At 44.3% G+C, this 17,738-nt stretch overlaps 1 protein-coding gene across 5 annotated transcripts in view; it reads left to right on the forward strand.

Annotated features, from left to right (window-relative positions):
• The window catches only part of HNF1B (HNF1 homeobox B), a 50,401-nt gene extending 41,405 nt beyond the window's left edge, over positions 1–8,996 (forward strand). For 2 of the 5 annotated variants that reach the window (XM_016131427.2, XM_016131429.2), the window contains exons 8-9: positions 181–299; positions 8,047–8,996. In XM_016131427.2, the coding sequence (XP_015986913.1) occupies positions 181–299; positions 8,047–8,067 (140 nt within the window). In that variant the 3' untranslated portion in view covers positions 8,068–8,996. The remainder of the gene's footprint in view (positions 1–180; positions 300–8,046) is intronic. The other 3 variants (XM_016131428.2, XM_016131430.2, XM_016131431.2) reach the window with 2 other exon arrangements.
• Positions 8,997–17,738: the final 8,742 nt, after the last annotated feature.

Here is a 17,738-nt window from a genome sequence, read left to right on the forward strand (position 1 = left end):
ACATATGGCCATTCTCCTTATCACATAACACTTCCTTCCCAAACATCGGCACCTTCAGCACCATCACCACCACTGCTTTTATCTACCCAGAGACACAGGGTCTATGGTGTGGGATGGTATGGGATGTGCATACACCCATGTGATCTGCATCTTGACTTTGTCTTCACTCTGTCTCTCCAGTGTACACACACAAACAGGAACCTCCCCAGTATTCTCACACCTCCCGGTTTCCATCTGCAATGGTGGTCACAGATACCAGCAGCATCAGTACGCTCACCAACATGTCTTCTAGTAAACAGGTAAGACTAGCGGGAGTGGGGGGGGGGATGACTAAAGTCATTGATGTGAGGATTGTGGCAGGTATGGACTAAGCCATAAGTCTGGTCCTTCTGAGGCTCCCTGTTACTTGCTAAAGAAACCTCTGAGGTTACAGGGTCACAGGTTAAATTAGGGGCATATTTTTCCTCCAGTGTCCCCAACAAGAGCACTATATGAGGACTGAAGTTCGATAAGTCACTGGAGCCTGGATTACACAGAACCTTTCAGCACTGAGGTTGAGCATGACCCAGCAGGTTGTCAGTGATCCATGGCAAAGGTGTTTCCAAGGAGAGCGCAGGAAGTCAGTCCCTCTGTGGAGTTTCATGCTTTGCAAGAGGGATCCCTAGGATTTTCCACAAGTTAGTCAATGGACAAAGTGAGTCGTAAGTCAGGGGTCCTGAGGCTGATTCCCCTAGTCCAGGACCCATGCTGGACTGAGAATGCCGAAAGCTCCAAAGAATGACACAATTCTACCAACTCACAAGGACTCCCTAGTGGACAGCCTGTCCTTCCAGAGGTCTACATGCACCTGGAGTTTCATCAAGAAACTTAGAATAGACTCCCTGGTACACTGAGAGTGGGGAATCCAGAGGCTTAGTGCCATTTCAGTTGATGAGTAATTCCCACTGCCACGTAAAGGTGATGGTGCAGTAGAGACAACTAAGAGCAAGGCTAATCACTGAGCTTGGACAGCTGGACTGTATTGGGACACCAAGAGAGAGAAAACAGGACAAGATGTCTGAACACAGATGACAATTCCAGAATAATACAATAGGACCTTTTAGTAGCTGGGGTCTATGCAGTGTGGGAACTGTTTGGCTTTTATTGATTACTAGATAAGTAGGCAACAGCCTTGAACTTCATGTCAGAGGCTTTCAGCAGGGTTTGATGTTGTTAATGGTCTTTTTTTTTCACCTGAGCCCTGCGAATCACACCTCATCCACTGCCATGTGCTTCTGAGCAAGTTCCATCATGAGCTCAGAGTTTTCTGCTCTTCCCTTTGCCCCCATCTTCTTCTGGGCCTGTAGTATTGTGGAGCATGTGAGTTCTGTTCCTGGCTGTACCACTTGTTTGGTGACCTTGGCCTTTCTGAGCCTTTGTTTCTCCATCTTAAAAATGAGAATTATAAACTCCACTTGTTCTGAGGATTCAGTGAGGTAATACAAAGTGCCTGGTACATCTTGGGTGCACGCACGCATGCTCACGCACGGCCTAGGCAGCTGAGCTCTAGAGCTGGGGGTGAGAGAGAGGTGTGTGGGACTTACTTTGCTACTCTTCTCTCACCCAATGGAAGATGAAAGGATACCCCCTGTTGCCCTGCCCTTCAACTCCCATGCGACTTCCCACTCTTTGTAGTGAGCAGGGAAAACATTTATCTGTGCTCACAAATCTCAATCAGGGGGGCAGCCAGGCGCAGCAGCCTTGCTTGGGAATACCTTCCCCTTTGAAAGGTTTATCAATCCATCTGCCGCTTGGTCAGCTCTAGACAGGACTGTGATTAAGTATTCCTGTCTTTCTCAAATTGACTTTGATGCTTGCTTGTTGAAACAAGTCCTCTGAATTCAGGAAATGATCTCTTAATCAAAATACTTCAAGATGCTCTCCAAGACGCTGCACCAGTCCCCCAAGTGGCTTCTCCCCTCCACTGGACAGGGTGGTCAGCCAACCTCAAAGCTGCATTCGTGTCCCTCTAGAACTACTGTGAAGTTGTCGCCAAGTTCCCAGACATTTCAGGACTCAGGTGATAGACTGACTTCTGAGATGATAAGGATGATGATTACACTTAGTGAGGATAAAACTATTCATGTAGCACTTTACCGTTTATACTTCTCATGAACATTATCTCATCATTTTCTTTTTATTGAAACCTCTTAAGAAGTCACACAGGTAGAAAGTGTACTTAAGAAGTCCAAAGAAATGAACTAAATAAGCTCAGAGGTGGAGAGTGTTTTGCCCAAGGTCACTCAGGTGATAAATTCTAGAGCTGGACCTCTAGACTTTGGTTTTTGACTCTAAATGCTGGACTCGTCCCACTTAAACAATCTTTGCTTTCCAACACCCATCTTTAAAATACCCACAGTAATTGCTGCTCTCATGGTCTTTAACAGTGAGGAACAAGAGTAAACATTATGCTCACATAACTATATGCCAATCAGGAAACTTTCTTCCTACAAACTGGAGGAGAAGAGGGAATGGTAAAGCCAGAAGGAAGTACAATGAGTGTAAAGGTGCTGCCTCCTGTCAGCGGAAGGAACCCAAGCTGAAGAAAATGTGTATAAACTCTGTTCTGAAGGCAAAGGGTCAGAAGCAAGCTCCAAATCTGGTGGCAATTCTGCGATTTCTTTGAAAGTATTTTCTGAAAGGAATTTCAAGACCATTGCCAGGAATCAGGGACATGTAATATGAAGAGAAGATGATTCCTTGGTCAAATATGTTGGAGGAATGGCTGGCCTAAGCAGTTAACCCCGCAAGACAGGGCTTTCGGAATCTTTCATGTGCCGATGTGCTCAATGAACAGGCCGTTAATGTGCACCTTGGTCCTCAATGACTGAGTCAAAGGGACACAGCCAGGGCAATGCTACTTCAGAGGCATCCTAGGATGTTGGGAAAGTGCTCTCCAGCAGCCCCGAGCTAATCCCAACTCTGTGAATTCATCCCCTGCTACATGACTGTGGGCAGTTTCTTCCTCTCTAATGAGGAAAATCCCACCCCCTTTTCACAGAATATCCAAAGTGCCTGGGAGTGGCCGGTACAGAGTCCCCACTCAAAGTGGTAATTCCCTCCCTGTTCCTTCTCCTTTCTGTCTGTGTGACCCTTTAGGAGACACCTTCCATCGGCTCCTTCAATATTTAACTCCTTGCTTGGTCTGCATGTGGTCAAAGGAGGTTCTCGCAATAACATTTCTCAGGATTAGGATCACCAGCATCCCGCCTTGTGAGCCTGGGCTCCAGACCCCTGCTTCCCATTCTCCTGCTGACGCACAGATGCCCTCTCGCCCCCTTCCAGGAAAAAGGCAAATAGTTCAAGCCCTCTCAAAGCACCCAAATCCTTTGTGCTTAACTACATGATTGGGCTATAGTAGGTGTTCAGTAAATATGACTGAATGCGTAAATGAATGAATGAATTCAGAACTAGCATTTCTTGAGTGCCTCCTATTTGTCAAGCAGCACTCAGGTAGTTTTCCATCTTACCTTTCCTGGCTTAACCTCCCACTGATCCTACAAGGTAGATATTTTTATGCTTGATTTACAGAGCAAAAAAGTGAGGTTCAAAGATGGGAAAGAATCAGGCCAAGTTCACACAGATGATAAATCCAAAGCTAGACTTCCAGATTCTGGTCTTCTCACTGCAAATCCATTCAGTAACACTCACCTTCTAATGTCCATTTCTAAGCACCCATAAAAATGACCCAAGGTTATGTGTGTGTAAGGCTAAAGCCAGAATTTGAACTTTTATTTATCTGATCCCAGTATTTCCTATGTCAAGGTAGACATGCCCTGTGGGTCGTGTTTTAGGAATCTCAGTCTGGGACTTTCTCACTGGGAATCCGTTCGCAGCTACTGGCAGCCATCCTTTCCAGAGCTGATGCCTCCCCCTCCTCTTCAACCCTTGAGTGCTGGCGAGTTACCATCTGAGTGGGTCTGTGCCTGAGCCCATGCAAAACAATGCCCGCCAGTCTGGAAACAAGACCACAGCAAGCACCTCGGTTAGAACAAGTGTGGGCAGGCTGTGAGCCGACTCATGTTTCCATAACTTTTCTACCCACTGCTTCACTTCCTAGTTTATAGCGAGGTCAAGAGAGGGCCCCCGGAGTAGTCACTAGTCAGGATTGCTGAAAAGGAGGTGTGCAGCCTCGTCATAAATCCCCTGCAGCTGTTCCCTACTTGCCTGACCTTCTCCACTGGTGGCGAGGCAGTATCTTCTGCTGATTGAGAGCAACAGCTTGGGAGACCCAGGCTCAAGATTCTCCCGCTTTCTATCTGTGTGACCCCAGGGAAAAGTCTTAGCCTCTCTAAGCTTCAATTTCCTCACCTGTAATACGAAGATAATGAGATCCTTGAAAGGACTAAATGTAGTTAAGTGTTGTAAAACATTTTGCTTGGTGCTTGGCCCAAAACACCCAGTCCGTGGCAGTTGGGTCAAACTTGGCTTCTGGTGAGGGCAACCCTGAGTGTCTCTCCAGCTGGAAAGGAGGATTTTAAATGCCAAGGGCATTTATTTTCCCACTGCTGTACACAGGAGGTCAAAAGGTGTGATCTTCCTTATGGTTAAAGTGCACAAGCTTTTCTGTTGTGAGACCCTGGGCAAGTTACTTATAATTTTCTAGACCTCAGTTGCCTCATCTGTAAAACTGGAAATTACTCATTACTTCAAGTATAGAGCTATAATTAATCTACCTTAAGTTAATAGAAGGGAGTTATCTATACTCGTTGTCCCCACTTCCTCACCCCCAATTCTCTCTTGAGAAAACTTTTGTATTCACGCTTCACTGAAACCTCTCTTGTTCAGATCACCAATACCTTCATGTTGCCAAACCCAATGGTTACTTTTCTTTTTCTTTCTTTTTCATTTTCATCATTTTTTAATCCCTATCTCTGACACAACTGATCACGCCTTCCTTTTTTCACTTGGATTTTGGGACATTACGCATTCCTAGTTCTCCTATGGCACTCATTTCCTTAGCAAGAAACTCATCTCTCTCACATTTATTCATTGATGGGCCCTGGGGCTACATCTCTTTTCTGTTCACTCATGAGTGATCTCCTTCAATCCCCTGACTTTGGATCAAGTGTGCACACTGATGGATCCAATAATTCTGTCTCCAGTGCAGACTTCTCTCCTGAGCGCTCATTCACAAACCCGGCGCAGCTTTGCCAGGTGCATATGCATGCCTAATATATCTGATAAGCCTCTTGAATTGAACCTGCCTAAACTAAGAACTCTTCCTTTTACCCCGGTATCTCCCTACCCAATTTGCTTCTTCCTTGGGCTTCTCCATTTCCCACAATGGTCCCAGTTGTTCAGGTGAGATACCTGAATCCTTGATTCTTCTCTCCACACCCTACATTCAGTTCATCAATAAGTTCTGCTGGGGATCCTTCGAAATGTATCCTAAATATGACTGCTACCCACCATGCCATCAGTCCAGCCCCTCTGTCTCTCACTGACTTCCTGCAGTGGCCCCTAATTCCCACTTTCACTCTTGCCTCACTGTGGTGGTAGGGTCTGTTAACCACACACCAGCCAGAATTATCTCTTAAAAAGAAAATCAATCATGTTGGTTCCCATTGCAACCAAACTGAAATGGAGACTTCCAAGGCCCTCTGTGATCAGACCACTGCCAGCCCTGCCATTCTCATCTCCTCCCTCAATTCTCATCTCCCTCCTCACCTCTCCTGCTCACTCAGCTTCAGCCGAATGGAAGCTGCAGTGGTGCTGCTGCAGGGCATCTGCATCTGTGGTACCTTCTGCCTGGAAGAATCCTTAACGTCGCCTTGACATGTTCGCTCCCTCACTTTCTCTGCGAGGATGTGCACAAGGCCTTGTTCACAACTGCATCCCCAGTGCCTAAAAACATGCTAAGCATGTCGAAGGCATTCAAACGTGTTAAACGAATGAATGATAATTACTGGTCTCACAGGGTTGATGTGAGAATTCAATGCAATGATGCATGTAAAGCCCTTAACTTGGCATGGTGCCCAGCACGCAGTAGGAATGTTAGTTATTACCTTTATGTAACAAATCCTCTTAGAATGAGGAAGTTTTTCACAATTGCCACAGACACCACACCTTTCAGACGGAGGACTCCGTAGTCACTCAGAGATCCTCTGGGCAAGGCCTCCCATAGGGTTGCATGTGCTGGGCCCCGATTCCAAAGGACCGCAGTGTACCCCTTATCAGATGTTTGTGTTTAGACTCTGAAGGGGGCAAATAACTCTAGTTCCTTTGACAACATTTAGGGCTCTGCCACCATTTTATTATGTGAGCAAACATTTGATAGCTGGGAAGCCCATCCCTAATGACAGGTCATAGAATCTTGCTGGCGTCTCCTTATCTGCCTTTCTTGTTTGCTCTTCTATTGAAACCTGCAAGGTCACAAGCCATTTTCTCTCTCCTCCACCCGAAATCTGAAAATTGGAAAAAGGCTGATAGTGGGAAGTAAAGAGACTCGAGAGTAGGGGTGGGTGGAGGGAGGAAGAGGAGGCAAAGGGTATCAGAGGACCCTGAGCAAGGCCTCAAGAATTTAAAAGGTTTAGAAACCTACCTCCTCACACGAATGCACAGCTCCATCCCACTCTGAAGGGCACTTGAGAGTAGTGTGGACTGAAGCAGCCTGTGCAGCAGCACTAATAAGAACAGTTATGCCGAGCACCATTCTGAGTACTTCGCATATGTTGGCTCATCTAATCCCTCAACAACCTCTGTCTTATAGGTAAGGAAACAGGCACAGAGAGGGTAACTTGACCAAGAATATAAAGCTAATAGAAGACTCCAAACCTCAGGCATCATAGAAAGGACCCATGCTGGGAGGGCATCCAGAACTGGTTTGAATCTGACTCCACACTCTCTTAGTTCTGAAACCTTGGACAAATCACCGTCTCTCCTTGAGCTCTGTTTTTCTAATCTGTAAAATGGACATAATGGCAACTTCGTACAGAGTTACGGTTGGGAACACTGATTAAAGATATGATAATGGGATAACAGACCTATAGTAGTAGTGGTAGCTATGTGTATGTGTGTGTTTGAAAGAGATTGTTGAGAGAATAAGCCACTAAGCCAAAAGGCAGACTCTCCCCCTGAGATGCCCATTAAAGTGAAAGGGAAGGAGGAGAAAGAGGGGGAACAAAAAGGGGCTCCCTGGAAGGAAAAGGAGAAGAATGTCCCACGACAGTTGAAATGTATGAGGCCCAGGGCTCTCTGGCAGGGAGGCTGCCTGCAATGGGGTTGTGGCTCCCCTCAGAGACTTTCCCCATCTATTCTGGGGTTTCCTGCCCCAGGCTCACCAGAAGTCTGGAATCAGAGGCCTTCAGCCCTTGGATATTTTTCCTCATCCTCCAAGTGTCTGAGTAACAAACTTTGGAAAGCAGTCTGCAATTTCACACACTCCCTCCCTGATGGATCATTGGAGTAAGTGCTGGTTTTCTCATGTGCTTCGAGGCCTCGTTTGTCAAAGCAGATCAGTAACATTGGCACAACCTGGCAGCCTATTAGACATGCAGTCTTGGGCCCATCCCAGTCCCACTGAATCAGAATCTTTATTTTGACAGGATATCAGGTACTCATAGGTCCATTAAAGTTTGGGAAGCAGTAGTCTCTAGGACCCTGCTCTTACAGATCTTAGGAAGAGACCTTTATTTCCATGAGAGGCAAGAGCTCCCGATCTGGCTGCTGTTGCAACCAAACTGAGCACTTTATAAATACCACTCTCAGAGAAAGAGCCCAACTGCAGGGTAAAGTCAGCGAGTTATGACTCTTTCAAGGTCTGTAGCAATTCACTTCTTTTTTCTGAAGTGGCTGGAGAAGCTGGCTGGCAGGTTTTGCTACAAGGAGTGTGCTTCAGGACTAATATGGCAGAGCTGAGTAGGCCCTAGGTCCCCAGCCCTCCACCTCCAGCTCTTTGCTGGCTGAGTTGGGTCTCGGCTCCCCTGGAGAAGATGACTAATGGCCCCTGCCCCTGCCGGTTGCAAACAGCTGAGCTCTCTCTTCTCTCTCTCTCTCTCTTTGCAGTGTCCTCTCCAAGCCTGGTGATACCCACACATCACTTACTTTGTGCACAGCAACAAGGATTCTGTTTTCCACACCACCACCTTCTGGGCAGCTGTCACAGAAAAGCCCAGTGACCTGACACGCACCTGCAAGAGGTCCCTGATTACCTGACATCCTGCTGGCACCTCAGACAATCCGTTCTCAGGAGGCACAGCCTGAAGCCCAGCTTCCCTTCTATGCAGTATTGTCATGATGCCTCTCCCAAGATGTCAAGCCATCCCATCCGTTTCAGAGGTGGGAGACAAGAAATCACGGAAGAGGAAGAGAGAAAGCCGTAGCTTTTCTACATTATGCTCCTTCATCGAACAAACTGATGTGAAAACTTGAATCTGTTACTGAAATGAGGAGAGGAGGACATGTGCTATTGAACTGAGCCAAATGCACTGTAAATATCAGCAAACTCCCTCCCTCCCCCCATTCCAACTGATTCTGAGATTTCTTTTAAAGAAGTAAATTTGTCCAATGGGTGTAAACTATAAACTACTGTAATTAAGTGCAATTTCCCCCACACTTCCTCACCTCTCTGCCCTGTATATAATACTAAAGTGTTTTCTTTGTAAAGGTCAGAGTTGAATTTTCAAAGTGATTTGCCCCTTTCTCTTCCCCCGTGGTGAAATATCCTAAATTGAAGTGAAGCCCTTGCCCCCTCCCTCACACCTGGACACACACGGGGACACTGTATATTTTGGACTGACTGCCAGCTAACTCCAATATCCTGATGTTAAGACACATCTCTAGATGCCTGGAAGGGCTGAACGTAGTGTCATAGTGACATCCTACCGTCCAGTGGGACTAGGATTTCAGCCAGTGTACTCCCAAGAGACCCCAAGGCAGAGAAACTGGCTGTTTGATAATACAAGAAAAAGTTGTCCTTTCAGAAAGCCTCCCATTAAAACTATTTTATCACTGTCCAGGGTCTCATATTTTTGTCTCTGACGCTTCCCCTGCCATGGTTCTACCAAGAACCCCTGACCCCTGTCTCCTTGGAATTTTCTACTTACTCCACTAGGCTCCCTGCCACATGTGCCCGTGTCCTTGCGCCGGACTATTGGTAAGATGAGAAGAAGAATGCATTCTCCCAGTCACATTCCCCAAGTCCATCAGAGAGAATCTGGCCAGGCCAGGAGCCAACACCTTTTTCTTCTCTGCAACTCACAGGAATAAAGTGATAGAGCCAATTCTTGGTGACTGTGGTCACCAGAATAGATAAAAAGGCAAGAAGAATGGAAACCCTTCGGGTCACTTTTTCAACCACATTTTAAACATTAATGTTAGCCTTTCATCCTTTCTGTAAGACTGTCAGTCCCTAGGAGAGTGAACTCGTGAGTGTCACCTCCTCCTACCCAGGTTTCCCCTTCTGATGGGGACACTAAAGTATACAAATAGTCCAAAATGGGAACAGCCAAATCGAGGACACTCCGCCAGCAGGAGCCGTGCCTTAAATAATCTGGTGTTGACTTGGGAAGAAGAAAGATGGACCTGTCCTCTTGCTGTCTCCTCTTTTATATAGCATAGCTATACCAGCATTTCTCACTTCTAATGGCTTCTTTCTTCTAGACGGTATTTCCCAGTCAAAGCGTAAGCAAGGAAATCATGTTTAGCAGGCCTCAACCAACAGAATTTTCAAAATCCCAGTGTACTGGAAGATGCAATTCTCAGTGAGCCAAGCAAATTTACTGAGTTACCTGCTGTGTGCCCAGGGCAATGATGGATGGATATGGAAATGCTGACCTCCTTTGGTTCCTGGCTCCCCTGGACAATATCATTTAGTCTGAAGTGGTCAAGTGAAAACTCATGGTTGGCTTGAGAAAGGCAGAGGCCAAGGCCAACCACCATGTGTCAAGAGAAGCCAAAGTCACTTGTCACTAATCGAGATATCCTATTGGATGGCCCCTGTGATTTCCAGGAAGAGGAAGGAATATAGGCCTCAAGCCCCAGCCTCAACTGGAGCCTTACATCTGGACTCATGTTGTTTCTGAAACAGCAAGTGTGTGCTTTTGATAGATTTTAGATATTGCATTCTTGCAATAACCCTGAGAATCCAGAAGGTCTTATTCACCTAAGAGGTTTTCTAGGCAGAGATGGAGGTGGCAGGGAGGGAGGATGGGTGGATTGGGAAAGTCTTTAGGGGCTTTTCCTAACCAAACTCAGTGCAAATCAAGACATGTAGAAGGTGACCCTGTCAACTGAGAGCCCTCAAGAAGGTTAGCACCTCCTTCTAAATCAAATGGACCAATTGGTACAGCCACTATGGTAAACAGTATAGAGGTGACTCAAAAAATTAATAATAGAACTACCTATGACCTAGCAATTCCACTTCTGGATATTTATCCAAAGAAGTCCAAAACACTGATTTGAAAAGATATATGCACCCTTTTGTTCATTGCAGTATTATTTACAATAGCCAAGATATATATGGAAGTAGCCTAAGTGTCCATCATTAGATAATTGGATAAAGAAGATGTGGTACATACATACAGTGGACAATTACTCAGCCATACAAAAGAATGAAATCTTCACATTTGTGATAACATGGATGCACCTAAAGGGTATTATGCTAAGTGAAATAAGTCATACAGACAAATACCATATGATCTCACATGCAGAATCTAAAGAAAAAAATAAATGAACATACAAAACCGAAACAGATTATGAAGAATAAACTCATGATTGCTAGGTGAGAGGAGGTTTGAGGGGCTGGGTGAAAAGTGAAAGGATTAAGAAGTACAAATTGGCAGTTACAAAATAGACATGAGGATGTATAGTACAGCATAGGGAATATAGTCAATAATATTGTAATAACTGTGGTATCAGATGGGCACTAGACTCATCAGGGGGATCACTTTGTAAGTTACATATCTAACCACTACACTGTACACCTGAAACTAATATGATATTGAGCATCAACTGTGATTGAAAAAAATTAAACAATAAGGGCAAGGAGGACCACTGTGAATGGGTCCAGGTGGTAATTACCCACTCCGAAGATTTATTTGCAACTAGAAACCCCTATACTTTCCTCTAACACCCTATGAACCAACTTCTCCAGGGTCTGTCTCTATACCCTGAGCCCAGGCTAACAGACAGATGGTTCCATTTTTACAATGACCACTGTCATTTTCTAGGGTGAGCTCTGGGGAAGGCAGATTTCATTTAACATTCATGGATAATAAATGAAATCAGTAATGAAAACCTACCTTAAAATGTATTAAATTTTTCCATGCCAAACAGTGGATTATTCCCTCCAGAGATAGAGATAACTGGAGTATTAGCTGCTGGATTCAGGTGGATAAAACTAATGCAGACAGCCAGGGAATGTGAGCTCTTGGCCCCCAGTTGGGGGCATGTCTTTGATATTCATTTTGGAGCCAGAATGCCTTGATTAGAATCTCCAACTCTCCCACCTAACCCCTACTGCATTGTCCTCCTACATAAAATTGAGTGATAATAATAGCACCCACGGTATACAGTTGTTTGAGGAATAAATGAGTTAATACGCATTGAATGCTTCGAAGTCAGCTTGGTATGATGTGAGTGCTGGTATCTATATTCTTTCATCCCAGAATGCCTTGTCATGTAATCTTCTATCTGGTTGATACTTCCAGATAACTTCATCACCAATTTGATACTTGATTAAGAAAACTGCCAATAATTTCTTGAATGATGCTCATTTCTGTGGTGTATGGCAAATCCAGCAGGGAACCAAGGATCAATCAGGAAGGGAAGATCTGAGGAGAAGGGAAAGGCGTGACCGGGGAGAGTTTTCATCCTCTTAGGGAAAGAAGGTTAAATGTGGTGATCTGGCAATGAGTGAGAGGACCACAGAAGGCCAGGAAGATGGGACTAAACCAGCTTCACGCTCCTAAAGGTGAGTGGAAGCAGGTTTATGGAGGAGGAGTGTGAGGAGCAAGGAAAAGGAGGCAGGTAAGAGCGAACTTCTTCCCAAGAAAAATCAGGACTGATGTGTCCCATTTGAATGAAGAATTAATTCAAACAAAAGTCATTGATATTTCCTCTGGAAAATAGGAGTTTGCCAGTAATGGACCACACAGCAGCATATGTTGTATCTATGTTTTAACACTTCAAACATGTCTCATTTGCATCAAACAGGCTGAATATTCATGAGAAATTGCAATCCACTGATCTAGATGCCTATAAAGCCCCTCTCTCTCCCCCTCCCTCCCTCCCTTCCTCTCTCAGAGGTCATTCTGGCTAGGCAAATACTAAATTGTCAGCAGAGATTGATAACATGACTGAATTTTATAAGTGAATTTTTGAAATATGCAGGACTTCCCACGTGCCTGCGGGACCAATTTTTCCTGGGTGCATGTAAAGTGCTAAGTGCAGGTATAAAGAAGAAACACTTTCTAAGGGAGAAAAAATAGAGCAAACATGAGGAGGACAACATCAAAAGCAGGAATCATCAAAGCAGGCTTCCTGGGTTCTGCATATGCATGTTTATGCCAACGGATCACACAATACAAATATGTTTCTTTTCTATTTTCACATATTTAATTTTCTCACCAGATTCATACTGTTATGTTCCCAAACGGCAAGTTTCTTTCCTGTGCCCTATTGTCCAGGTATCTTTAAGAAGCCAATTATATTGTTATTCCCAATGAATTATGAAAGGGATACAAAGATAAATCTAATTTTTTAAAAGACAAAAAAAATCCCACACTAAGGAAAGCAGACCTCATTGCCTGGTTATTATAAGAGTTTCTGTGTATCCCTTCACTTTTGGAAACATAGTCTAGTTCAAAATAATGTTTGCCATTTTATTTATTTAAGGAATATTTGCTGACACCTAACTGTGTGCTGGGCACCATTGTTCTAAACACCAGGGATACACCAGTGAGCCAAACAGATAAAAATCTTTGCCCTCATGAAGTTTATATTCTAATGGGGGAGAGAGACGTGTGTGTGTGTGTGTGTGTGTGTGTGTGTGTGTTGATTGAAACATCTGTAAAAAATAGAGCAGGGAAAGGGGCTGTTGAAGGTTAGGATAGTCATTTCAAATGGAGTGGCCAAGGAAAGCTGACTGAGAAAGTGACACCAAGAGCCCTGAGGTTGCTCAAGAAGTGAGCCATGTGGACGCCAGGGAGGGGAGCATGCCGGACAGAAGGAACAGCCAATAGAAAGGCCCTGACACAGGAACGAAAAAGCAGGGAGGCTAGAGTAGCTAGAACTGAGTAAAAGGGAGAGTTGTGGGTCAGGGAGGTGAGCAGAGTGCTGAGGCATGATGACAAATGATAGGCCTTGCTGCCAATCGTACAGGCTACTGTAAGCTGCTGTAAGGACTTTTATTCTGAGAGAGCTAGGAACCATCGGGCAGTTTTGCCCAGAGCAGAGACAAGATTTGACTTAGGTTTTAAAAGAATCCCTCCGGTTGACCTGAATAGACATTTCTCCAAAGAAAACGTACAGATGACCAACAGACATATAAAAATATGCTCAACGTCACCAATCATCAGGGAAAGACAAATAAAACTACAATGAGATATCACCTCACACCTATCGATGGCTACCATCAATAAATAAAAAAACAACAAATGTTGGTGAGGATGTGAAGATAAGGGAACCCTCATGCATTGTTGATGGGATTGTAATTTGGTGCAGCCACTATGGAAGACAGTATGGAGTTGCCTCAAAAAATTAAAAATAGAAATACCTTACGACTCAGCAATTCTGCTTCTAAATATTTATCCAAAGAATACTAAAACACTAATTTGAAAAGATATATGCATCCCTATGTTTATTGCAGCATTATTTACAATGGCCAAGATATGGAAGCAACCTAAATGTTCATCAGCAAAGAAGTTGTAGATAAAGAAGTTATGGTACATATATTCAATGGAATATTACTCGGCCAAAAAGAATAAAATCTTACCATTTGCAAAAACATGAATGAACCTAGAGTGTATTATGCTAAGTGAAATAAGTCAGACAAATATATGATTTCACTTATATGGGAATATAAAGAACAAAATAAAAGAAAATACAAAACAAACAGACTTATAGATACAGAGAACAAACTGATGGTTGTCAGATGGGAGGGAGGTTGGGGGACTGGGTGGAAAGGTGAAGGGATTAAGAAGTGCACGTTGGTACTTACAAAATAGTCACAGGGATGTGAAATACAGTATAGAGAATATAGTCAATAATATTATAATAACTATGTATGGTGCCAGGTGGGTACTAGACTTACCGGGGTATCACTTCATAAGTCATATAAAGGTCTAACCACTATGCTGTACACCTGGAACTAATATAATATTCAATGTCAACTATCATGGGAAAATATAATTTAAATTTAAAGTTTTTTAAATTAAATAAATAAAAGGATCCTCCTGGCTGCCGAGTTGTGGGGAGGGGCCGAGAATGACAGTAAGGAGACCATCATGAAGCCATTGCCATCATTCAAGCCTGGGGGGGCGGGCGATGAAAGGTAGAGGATTTAAAGGCAACAGGATTTCCTGATGGTTTAGATGTGGAGTGTGAGAAAGAGAAGCATCAAAGATGATTGCAAGGTTCGAGGCCTGAACAAAGTAGGAAACAGAAGTTGATGGTGTAGAAAATGAAAAATAGTATTGCCCGAACATAGATGCTATCTCAGTAATTTTCTAAAGTGGTACTTTAGGAAGCACCTTGGCGGTATGCCATGCTGTGATGTCTGCTGTTGCCATTCCTCTGACGTGAAGTCAAGGATCTCCAGTAACATGACGGTCAATCACTTCTCCAACAAATGCTTAATGAATGCTTACGATGTGCTACATACTTTCCTAGACACAGAGAGCAAAGCAGTTCCAAAATGTCACTTTTCCCATGGTGCTTCCATTCAACTGGGAGGGAACCAACAATAACTAAACAAATATGCAATGTGCCAAGTATTGATAGGTATTAGAAAGAAAAATAAAGAAAAGGCACAGGGGTGGGAAAGAGGTGGACTCATTTTTTTTGTCGAGGGAATCTCTATATCCTTGTTTTCCAGGGCAGGGTTCCTTTGGGGCATCCTGACTGAAAAAATGTGAGTGTATATTCCCAAATCACCTACAGTGGTGGTTAATGACTTATTCCTTCTACTGCCTCCTGCTCTAGGAGGATGTATTAGTTTCCTGCGGCCATTGTACCAAATTACCTCAAACTTGGTGGCTTAAAACACCAGATGTGGAGGCCGAAAGTCCCAAATTGGTATCACTGGGCTAAAACCAAGGTGTTGGCAGGGCTATACTCCCTAGAAATGGGCCTAGAAATTATGGAGAATCTGTTCCTTGCTTATTCCAGCTTCTGGTGAGGGATGGGTTCCCTGGCTTATGGCCACATCACTCTAGTCTCTGCCTCCATGATCACATGGCCTTCTCTTCTGTATCAAATGTTCCCTGTCTTCCCCCTCCTCATAAGGATACATGGGATTACATTTTGGGCCCACCTGGATTATCTAGGATAAATTGCTTTAATCTGCAAAGACTCTTTTTCCTTTTAAGGTAACATTTACAGCATCCAAGGATCAGGACCTGATATCTTTGGGAGTCATTATATAGCCTTGTATAAAAACTTGACCACACACCATGAAAACAAAAGTTAAGGTGACCGTTTCTTTTGTACAACTTTTCATTCCTATGGCTAGTGTAGTACAAGGGTTAGTTAGACCAGTTCAGAACCATTTTGGTTTCTGAGCTGGCACTCGAAAAGGAATATCACCACCATCAACAAACCACTTCTATCTACCCACGAGTTTGATCTCTATACCCCATCTGCAAATATTCTTACCATCCATAGAAAGATGACCAGATTGCAAACTTCCCAAGGACAGACACCCTAGGTTATGCCTCTCTTTACCAGCCTAACCCAGGTCTCCATTCCTTTAACTATATTTTTGTACATTTTTTATATGCGAAGTTCCTAAGTGTGGTGTAGAGGCACATAATAGGTGCCCATTCATTCATTCATTCATTCAACAAACCTCTTTTGCACACTGACTTTGAAGCAGGTACTGTGGTGGGTGCTAGAGATTTCAGATGCCCTGAGGGAGTTTGCAAACTGGCTGGGGAGACATAAATTAATAAGCGATTGCAGTGCAGTGAGTAGGTGTTATAAGGTAGACTGGTAGGACAATGGAGGAAATTTTGTTTGAGTAGAAATCAGAGAAGTTTCCTGGAAAGGCGCTTGAACTCTATCATGAAGAATGAATGACAATTCTCCAGGCGGATGGGGCTATAGGGTAGGGGATACATTCCAGACTGAAGGACCACAAAATGCAAAGTGAATGTTCAAATCTTCTGTCTTCTGCCTGCCTGAGATGCCTGCCTGAAATTCTCTTGCTCTGGCTCTGTAAATCATGACCTGACACAGTGAAAAATGTTCTCCAGGCTGCAAGGTCCTCAGGTCAAGGTAATGGGTCACTAGCCAGCTGGTGCCTCCAAGGAGTGAACCAGGGCCTGAGAATCAAGTATGTGGGCCCCACATTCAGATGAGCAGAAGTAAGGAATGGGGTAAGGCATGTGATGTTTACGTTCACAAACTTCAAAGCCACTAGTTTGCAAAGTGTCATTACGTCTGCAGGTGGAGGGTAATTTTCCTGTTACTCAAGGACTCCTGATCAGTCTCTGATTGGTCTGTGGAGAATTGTTTTATGACCCAGAGCTAGATAGATAGGAGATGTGGTTTGCTGGGCAGAAGTTTACAGGGCAGGAAATTGGTTCACTGGGCACAACCATTCATAAGAAACACCTCTGGGAAAAGGAGACTGAGCTCCTGGCAGGTCTGGCCCTGGCCATTTGTTTACATCAGCAACAACCCATGTTCCTGGTTACACAATGTGGCTACGTCACTTTGAATAGATCTTTGCTCCTTGGAAGAATAAACACATTCCTTACTTGCAATGGAGTTAGCAGCCCTCACAGCCTTTTCAGTGACTCTCCGGGAGGCCTTAATGTCATAGGAAGGTGACCGTAAACATGATTGCTGTATAACATAATTTACTCCAAGTCCGGTTGAATTTTCCTTTAAATGGCAGTACAGGCTTAGATGAAGACACTCCAAAGGTGAAGGGCGAAAAAGAGTGGCAATCCTTTGCCAGGCAATTGTCAAAGTCAGGCTAAGTTTCTTAGGAACAATCCAGTCACTGGTTTAGGGGTCATTGGTCAGTCTTTGGGGAGGAGGGGACAGGGCTGTGGTTTGTTTGGATACATTCCAAAGCTCACGTTCTATTGTCCCACCAGCTCTTAGCTAAGTTCTAGAGTCCAGTTTTTAGCCATCAGATCTGCACATGTCATGGGGAGGAAAGATAAGGGGCAGTGGCCAGAGTCTCCTGAACCATGGGAGTCTGTCTGGCGAGTTACTAGAGGCCTCCAGCCCAGCACTGTTAGAATCAAGAGTCATGCCGGGGGCCCTACTCTTCCTCTCCTCCTTTGTAAACCCCTTCTCAGGCCCATCCTTGCCAGGTGAGCTTCAGTGGACTGTTTTGTCTCTCTAAGGTCTCAGGTTCTGTATCTGTGAAGTGGGGGAGAATCATGCCACTTGACATCCCAATTCAAATGTGGGGATTAAATGAAACCATGCATTTCCTAACTCTTGAGTGTAATTGCACACTTAGGTGCATTGTCTCTGGGGCAGTTGGGCTGCTGGGGGGGACTTGGAGGGGAATTTCATTT

Source organism: Rousettus aegyptiacus, unplaced genomic scaffold, assembly GCF_014176215.1.
Source record: "Rousettus aegyptiacus isolate mRouAeg1 unplaced genomic scaffold, mRouAeg1.p scaffold_m13_p_6, whole genome shotgun sequence".
Lineage (NCBI taxonomy): Eukaryota > Metazoa > Chordata > Mammalia > Chiroptera > Pteropodidae > Rousettus > Rousettus aegyptiacus.